Source organism: Oryctolagus cuniculus, chromosome 8 (assembly GCF_051225735.1).
Source record: "Oryctolagus cuniculus isolate XC-2025 breed Fujian yellow rabbit chromosome 8, ASM5122573v1, whole genome shotgun sequence".
In the NCBI taxonomy this organism is placed as follows: domain Eukaryota; kingdom Metazoa; phylum Chordata; class Mammalia; order Lagomorpha; family Leporidae; genus Oryctolagus; species Oryctolagus cuniculus.
In genome coordinates, this window is record NC_142874.1 from 75492520 (window position 1) to 75501711 (window position 9192).

Below are 9192 nucleotides of genomic sequence, written 5' to 3' on the forward strand. Positions count from 1 at the left end.
TTGGCAGAGCAAAGCACAGCAGAGGAGAGAGCTGCAATTAAACCCAGGGATCTCTAGAGGTTTCCCTGAGTACTCTGGTGAGTAATAGGAAATGCCCTGAAGCCTGGTAAAGAAATACCAAACAGGACTCGAAGAAACATTACCCAGAGTTCATACAGGCCAGGATAGTGCCCTGTTCCCAACAGCCAAAGTGGGAAACTTCAGAATTCACAGGGCCTCGCTTGAGGAAAGGTCCCAAGTGAAGAGAAATGAACCCTAGAATAAACACATTTCTGTTGTAACAAAAAAGTTCTTTCCTAATAAAGCTAAAGAGTAAAATGATCACATTGCGTCCAAATAAATTAACCTTGTCCCACAACAAAGTTCAGAATTATTTTTAGGGCTATAAAAGTATCTATATCTTAACACTTGTCTGACATCTAGTAAAAATCACCAGACATTCAAAGAAACGAGAAAATACAAGCCAGAATCCCAGAATGAGGAAGAAAAAAAAAATACACTAAAACACACTACGGCAAGTACATCACATCAACTACTACAGCTGGATTCCACACATTTAAACAATTACAGGTAAGACTGAACACATTTAAGTAGAAAAATGAAAGGGATCTCAAGATGCATATCATGGGGCCTGTATCGTGGAGTAGCAGGTAGCATTCCATATGGGCACCAATTCAAGTTCTGGCTGCTCCACTTCTGATCCAGCTCCTGTTAATGTGTCTGGGAAAGCAGCCAAAGATGGCCCAAGTGCTTAGGCCCCTGCAACCATGTGGGATGATGCTCCTGGCTCCTGGCTTTAGCCTGGTCCAGCCCCAGCCATTGCAGCCATTCAGGGAGTGAACTAGTGGGTGAAATATCTTTCTCTCTTTCTCTCTCTCTTTAGCCTGGTCCAGCCCCAGCCATTGCAGCCATTCAGGGAGAGAACTAGTGGATGAAATCAATCAATCTCTCTCTCTCTCTCTCTCTCTCTCTCTCTCTCTCTCTCTCTCTCTTGCTGTCATTCCCTCTCTATAATTTTGCCTTTCAAACAAATAAACAAATCTTTTTGTTGAAAAAAAAAAGACCCATATCAAACTTCTAGAGGTGAAAAATACAATTTCTAAAATAAAAAATAAAATGAATGAGATTAATAGTAGATAAAACATTCCAAAGGAAAAGATAAAAGAACTTGAAAATAGAGTAATAGAAACCATACAAAATGAAACAGAAAAAATCTATAAAGAAAATGAAGACAGCATCAGTGAGCCATGGGGCAACTTCAAGCAACCACCTACGCCTGGACATGTAAATGGAGTCATGCAGAGGAGGAGACAGAAACATCATTTGAAGAAACAGCAGTCGGAGAGGCAAGATGGCGGAATAGGAAGGGAGCACACTGATAGTCCGGGGAGAGATAGTTTAATAAAAGTGGAGATACTGCAGGTTCAAGGAAGAGTAGGGGAGGAAACAGCAGAAGAAACTCTTCCAGAACGCGTGATTCACAGCGGACCTGTGTGGAGAGCGTGGGAGCCCACAGTTCGGGACACCAGCGGCAGACTCAACACACCAGCGCTGGAACGCGAGGTGAGCCGAACCTCAATAGCCCGAGACACCGGCAGGCAAGCAGAGAGAGGAGACTAGAGGGAACGACCCCCGGGGGGAAAAAGTTCACCAGGCTAACTGGAAGAGAGAGAGAGAGAGAAAAAAAAAAAAAGGTGACTGGTACGGACACGGGTTTCTCTCTCTCTGCTCACCTCTCAAGGGCGAGCAAGACAAAGAGCAGGCGCCATCTTGGACATACGTCATAAGCAGAGCGACCTCAGGTCTGCACCGGCCCTGAGCCTAGCAGAAAACCCTGACTCTGGGCGGGGCGAATTAACAGGAGATTAGGACCTAGTAAATTTGTGGTGCTACTGAACTGAGACTGTGAAAAAAGAGACGGTGGGGGAGAGAACTCACGGAATTCACCCGAGTACTCTCCAGAGACGCTACAATTCCGTAACTTTGGCAACCCAGTGGGAGACTGAAGGAGAATTTGAACCCACTCTGAGGGCCAAACAGATTCCCTGTGTGGTCCTTGGGAAAGAGCTTCCGATCTCTGGCTCCTGTGGGTATATCATTTGCCTGCTAACTACCTCCAACTTCGTTCAGCTGTGCGGAATTACTTCCCTTTTGAATCAAAAAAAGAGAGAGAAAGAGAGATTTACCACTCCTAACCTGGGAGTGTCACCTTTGGGACACCAAACAGAGCTCCCAGGCCACACCCATCTCAAGCCCTAAGGCTCCATCAAAAACAGATAGTTCACTTAATCTAGAGTCATAGTATAACAAGAAAAAGCACCACAGTGAAGAAACCAAATATCTCCAATATGCCAAATAACAAATGCAAAAACCGAGGTAATAAAAACAAGGAAGTCACCATGACGCCCTCAAATGAAAAAGACACCCCAATTCAAGATTATGAAGATGATGACATAGAAGAAATGCAAGAAGCAGATCTCAAAAAATTGATAAGAACATTAAGAAGTTCTCAAAAACAAATTCTTGAACTACATAAAGCCTTAATGGACAAGATAGAAAATCTCTCTCGTGAAAATGAAATATTAAGGAGGAATCAAAATGAAACGAAACAATTAGTACAACAGGAAACTGTGATAGTGACTGAAGTGAAGAATTCAATAGATCAAATGAAAAACACAATAGAGAGCCTTACAAACAGAATGGGTGAAGCAGAAGAGAGAATATCGGACTTAGAAGAGAGAGAACAGGAAAGGATACAGCCAGATCAAAGAAAAGAAGAGGAAATTAGAAATCTAAAACATATTGTCAGGAATCTTCAGGATACTATTAAAAAAACCAACATTCGGGTTCTAGGAGTTCCTGAAGGCATGGAGAGGGAGAAAGGATTAGAAGGCCTTTTTAGTGAGATATTAGCAGAAAATTTCCCAGGTTTGGAGAAGGACAGAGAAATCCTAGTACAGGAAGCTCACAGAACCCCTAATAAACACGACCAAAGGAGATCCTCACCACGACACGTTGTAATTAAACTTTCCACAGTGAAACATAAAGAAAAGATCCTAAAATGTGCAAGAGAGAAACGTCAGATTACTTTCAGAGGATCGCCAATCAGACTCACTGCTGACTTCTCATCAGAAACTCTACAAGCTAGAAGGGAATGGCGAGATATAGCCCAGGTACTAAGAGAGAAAAACTGCCAGCCCAGAATATTATATCCTGCAAAGCTATCATTTGTGAATGAAGGTGAAATAAAGACGTTTCATAACAAACAGAAATTGAAAGAATTTGTCGCCACTCGTCCAGCCCTGCAACAGATGCTTAAAGATGTGTTACACACAGAAACACAGAAACACGGTCATCAGTATGAAAGAAGATAAAGGAAGGAAACCTCACAGCAAAAGATCACAGGGAATTCAAAGCATATATTAGAACTTATCTTTGGCAAATGGCAGGGCAAAGTTACCACTTTTCATTAGTCACATTGAACGTTAATGGCCTGAACTGTCCAGTTAAAAGACACCGATTGGGATTTGCTTTTTAACCTGATGCAATTTTAAATGATGCTTAACTTTGTTTTTAAATTTCAAATCCTAGCTCTTACCCATACATGGAACAACAATTAAATTGTACATGTAATTCGCCACTTTGCTACACTAACATTGTTCCAGGGGTACTTATGATGTACTTTTGAATTTTCTATACATGCAATAATGACATTTGCTAGCAGTTTTATGTCTTCCTTCCCAATATGTATGCATTTTGTATCCTTTCTTTGTGTTACTGCACTGTCTAGTAATTCCACCATAATATTGAAAAGTAGTGGTGAGAAAAAGACACTTCCCCCTTTCCCCAACTTAAGGGAAAACTGTCCAATTTCACTATTAAAGTTGGTTTTGGTAGATATTCTTTATCTAGATGAGGAATTTCTCTTCTGTTTCTTGTTTGCTCAGTTTTTTTATGCCAAATATCTTTTACAAAAGTTGATGTAACCATTTAACATTTTTGCAGTTTGTGTAGTATGTCCAATTTATTGATTTTTTAAAATGCTGACAGCCTTGCTTACGTGGGATAAATACCACTTGCTTGTACTACATAAAATTGTTGGATTTTACCTATTATTTAAAAAAAAGAGAGATTTCTAAAGGCAACCCAGAGGAATCCTTAATCCAGTTCTTCATTAGAAGAGATGTGCAATTCGGGACATGCTCAAGCTGACTTACCTCAAACGGTAGAGTTAGAAACATACCAGGGGATTCCAATTCAATCCCATCAAGGTGGCATGTACCAATGCCATCTCACTAGTCCCAGTGATCAATTTCTGTGCACAATTGATCATAATGATAGGACTAAGAACCAAAGGGATCACATAAACAAGAATAGTGTCTGCAAATACTAGCTGATAGAATCAAAAAGGGAGAGAATGATCCAACATGGGAAGTGAGATACACAGCAGACCCATAGAATGGCAGATGTCCTAAACAGCACTCTGGCCTCAGAATCAGCCCTTAAGGCATGCGGATCCAGCTGAAAAGCCCATGAGAGTATTTCAGGCATGGAAAGCCAAGACACTCTGGGGAAAAAAAAAAATGAAAGATCTCCACGAGTGAGATCCCAGTGGAAAGAACGGGTCATCAAAGAAGGAGGTACCTTTCTCTGAAGGGAGGAGAGAACTTCCACTTTGACCATGGCCTTGTCTAAATATTATCAGAGTCAGTGAACTCAGGGGGCTTCCATAGCCTTGGAAACTCATGACAAGAGCCTAGGGTGATTACTGATGCCATAAACAAGAGTGTCAATTTGTTAAGTCAACAACAGGAGTCACTGTGCACTTACTCCTCATGTAGGATCTTTGTCCTTAGTGGGCTGTACATTGAGATTTAATGCTATAACTAGTACTCAAATAGTATTTTTCACTTTATGTTTCTGTGTGGGAGCAAACTGTTGAAATCTTTACTTAATGTATGCTAAACTGATCTTCTGTATATAAAGAGAATCGAAAATGAATCTTGATGTGAATGGAAGGGGAAAGGGAGTGGGAAAGGGGAGGGTTGCGGGTGGGAGGGACGTTATGGGGGGCAAGCCATTGTAATCCATAAGCTGTACTTTGGAAATTTATATTCATTAAATAAAAGTTTAAAAAAAAAAAAAATACAAAAAAAAAAAAAAAAAAAAGAAACAGCAGTCAACAAGTTCTCAAGTTTCTTTAAAATTAAAAATCTGCTGATCCAAGATGCTCAACAAACCAAACACAAGAGACATGATGTTAAGACACATAATTAAATTGTTTTTACCAGTGATAAGAAAATCTTTAAAGCAAAGGAAAAGGACACATTACGTAGAGCAGAAAAAGATGCAAGCTAACAGAGAGAAGCAAAATCTTTAAAGGACTAAAAGAGAAATGTCAACTTAGAACCCTTTAATCAGAGTAAAAATAGCTTTCAAAAACAAGAGTGAGGGGCCAGCACTGTGACGCAGTAAGTTAATTCTCTGCCTGCAGCACTGGTATCCCATATGGGTGTCGTTTCTAGGCCCCGCTGCTCCTCTTCCAATCCAGCTCTGTGCTATGGCCTTGGAAAGCAGTAGACGATGGCCCCAGCATTTGGACCCCTGCACCCATGAGGGAGGCCCAAAGGAGGCTCCTGGCTCCTGGCTTCCGATCAGCGCAGCTCCGGCCATTGGGGTCATTTGGGAGTGAACCAGCGGATGGAAGACCTCTCTCTCTCTCTCTCTGCATCTCTCTGTAACTCTACCTCTCAAACAGATAAGAGTGAACACATTTCTTCTAACACATAAAAGCTAAAAGAACTTGTCACCAACAGACTAGTAACACTACAAGAAACGTTAAAAGAGGTCCTTTGGGCAGAAGAAAAAAATTCAAGATGAAAAGGTAGAACTATGCAAATTAGGGACAAACTAAAGATGAGCATGAGAAATAACTACATGGAAAAGTATAGTTAGTATAGCAGAGGTCAGTGAAATATTCCTTTTTCAAAAAAATATATAAGGTGGGTATTTGGTAAAGAAGTTAAGGTGCCTCTTGAAATGCTTGCATCCCACATCAGAGTGCCTGGGTTTGAGCTCTGCTCCTGATTCTGGATTCACACTAATGTGCACCCTGGGAGGCAACAGGTGATGGCTCAAGTACTTGGGTCCCTGCCACCCACTAAGAGACCTGGAATGAGTTCCCAGCTCCTGGCTTCAGCCTGACCCAGCCCCAGCTACTGTGAGCCTTTGGGGAGTCAATCAGCAGATTACAGATCTCTTGAAGTCTGTCTTTCAAATAAAAAAAAAATAAAATTTAAATGTACCATCTTACAAATATTTCTCTAATTTCTTATCCATATATGCTTGTTTACTCAGAATTTTCTGTTATAATATGCTTTTCATCTCCCTAAACTATAAAAAATATTTGAAGAACTAAAGAAAAAAACAGGAACAGAAGGGAAAATATAAAAGTGAAAAAGAATAGGAAAGGGGTAATGGGAAAAGATCAGAAATAGAGTTCTCCTGCTTTCTCATAGCAACCAATGCCAGTAGAGCCTTTTGGAATGAGCAGAGCACTGACTGCCACTGAAGAGTCCTAGAGTAAAGGAGAATGAATACTTTCCTTGTACCCACTGCTTCGCTTTCCCTGGTAACCTTAAGAATCTTCAAATTAGACATCCGTCCCAGGCTAGAGGGCAACTGGGAACACAGCTTTGAGTTAGATATCTGAGGACCTGACAAACACTAATGTGTATTTTATCTCTCTGCAGTTGTCAGGAGAAAATAGAATACATTCATGGGGCCAGCGCTGAGGCACAGTGAGTTAAACCAACACCTGCAATACTGGCATTCAATATGGGCACCAGTTCAAGTAACAGCTGTTCTACTTCCGATCCAGCTCCCGCCTAATGCACCTGGGAAAGCAGCAACCCGTATGGGAGACCTAGATGAAGCTCCTGGCTTTGGCCCAGTCTAGCCCCAGCCATTGGAGCCATATGGGAAGTGAACCAGCAGATAGATGATCTCTCTCTCTCTCTAACTCTGCCCTTCGAATAAATAGATAAATCTTTTTAAAATATATATTTACATATATACATGGAAAGTGATTTACTTTGAAGAACTCTTTTAATGTATATTCTAAGGCCAATAGAAAAGCATTTCAATATCCTATATCTTACTCATTTTTAATAGTGCAGTTACTTGTCAATCCTATCTAAAACTGTTGAATATAACAAATTATACATAAGAACACTTTTTGAAGAAAAAAAGGTTAATAGATATTATTTAATTAATGAAATTTCTACGAAGATTAAAGCAAAATGATGTATCTTCAAAGTGATCAAACAGTGGTACTCAAATTAGGATTCCACAGGGGCACTGATTTCAGGGCCACATGGGGTAAGTGAGCTTAAGGACCAACATCAAAAATCATGCATTCTCATTCCAACCCAAGACCTTGTTTCTTTTATCTATCAATCAAGATGCACACTAAACTTCTTAAAAAGGATGAGGGGGTGGTGTTAACTGCTTAAAAATTTTTAAATATATGTATTTTAGAAACATATCCTTAATTTAATAAACATTTTAATATAAAATGCTTAATATATATTTATTTTTAATAAATTACAGTGGTATATCATTCTGTTCAAAAAGCAATTTCCACTTACTATAAAAACCAAAGTGTCCAGCAAAAATAGTTTTGTTTCCATTAAAAGTGGTATTAAGAAATCATTCTAATCAATAATAACATTATTCTTAATTTATGAGTTAAGAAAGATTAAACTAGAGATTTCCTGAAAAGTATGGATAAAAATTTAACAAATAATTAGGTCTTGGGGCTGCTGCTGTGGTGCAGTGGGTTAATGCCCTGGCCTGAAGCGCCAGCATCCCATATGGGCGCTTGTTCGAGATCTGGCTGCTCCACTTCTGATCCAGCTCTCTGCTATGGCCTGGGAAAGCAGTACAAGATGGCCCAAATCCTTGGGCCCTTGCACTCGCATGGGAGACCCGGAGGAAGCTCCTGGCTCCTGGCTTCAGATCAGTGCAAATCCATTACGGCCAACTGGGGAGTGAACCAGCAGATGGAAGACCTCTCTCTCTCTCTCTCTCCTCTCTGTGTAACTCTGACTTTCAAATAAATAAATAAAATCTTTAAAAAAAAAAAAAACACAAATAATTAGGTCTTACCTGCACAGCACTATTAAGAAAGCAGCTATTTTGACCTGGTTCATTTAGCAAGCCTTTGGTTGGTGCTAGGGATAGCATACTCCCAGGTTGATAAGCTTTTCCAAGATTGCCACCAGGTTTCCGTAAGAATTTCACCCAAGCCATCTTCAAGCAACTTTTTCTGCATTAAAGCCGAGAATTATTCACTTATGTGATATTTCTGATGATGCAATGGATGATGTCTTGAACTGTCCACTTAAATTCACAGCAATCTGTTACAATAACGCAGATTTCCAAGTCCATATCTTTCCTATTACAATTGTTTTGAGGATTTTGACAAGTAAAAACAAGGTATTTCAATGTTGAAGTTCCAAAAGCTAAAAAGTACTCTATTTTAAAAAAGGCCTTAAATGTTTTTATATGTGTTCAATTTTATATGATTATATAGGTTAAGATGAAGATTCTTTTCAAACTGTTAATATCAATGAACAAATTATTTTCTTTAATGTAAAAGCCATTTGTCTTGATAGGTTAAAAAGTAGATACTGATGACACAAAAAGATGTAGAGTGATATTTGGCATGATTCCTTTGGTTACTTGTTTTCCTTATTTTTTTTAATAAAAAAGAAGTCTCTCTCCCAGGTGAAGTTATCAAAGGTGACTCCATTAATTCATGTCAATGTGACCTCAAAGCACATCTATAAGAAAGAAAAGAAATGTATAAATAAAAGTGAAACCTGATCAAGGCAATTCCTAAATTACTATTTGAACTGAAATACTGAATATAGAAATAAAATTTATCATAAAAAGGATGAGAACTAATAACATTCTAAAATAGGCAAATGACAACATATTTCATCATTGAAACATGTTTAATGTCAATGTGACATTAGCCATCACCTACTTCAAGTTTACAATTTTCAAAAGATGGTTTCATAAGGAAAATATCCCACAAAATATTAGAAATAAATTAAATCTCAGGTGGTATCTTTTATCTGTCAACACTAAGTTAATTTGTTCATTAAAAGAAACGTGTGTATATAT

The 9192-nt window shown here is 39.1% G+C and overlaps 1 protein-coding gene across 2 annotated transcripts in view; it reads right to left on the bottom strand.

Moving 5' to 3' along the window:
- Positions 1-8846, bottom strand: part of USP53 (ubiquitin specific peptidase 53) — a 55841-nt gene extending 46995 nt beyond the window's left edge. Inside the window, exon 1 of one of the 2 annotated variants that reach the window (XM_089302875.1) lies at positions 8170-8846. In XM_089302875.1, the coding sequence (XP_089159001.1) occupies positions 8170-8313 (144 nt within the window). In that variant the 5' untranslated portion in view covers positions 8314-8846. The remainder of the gene's footprint in view (positions 1-8169) is intronic. The other variant, XM_089302876.1, reaches the window with a different exon arrangement.
- Between the last annotated feature and the right edge of the window lie 346 nt (positions 8847-9192).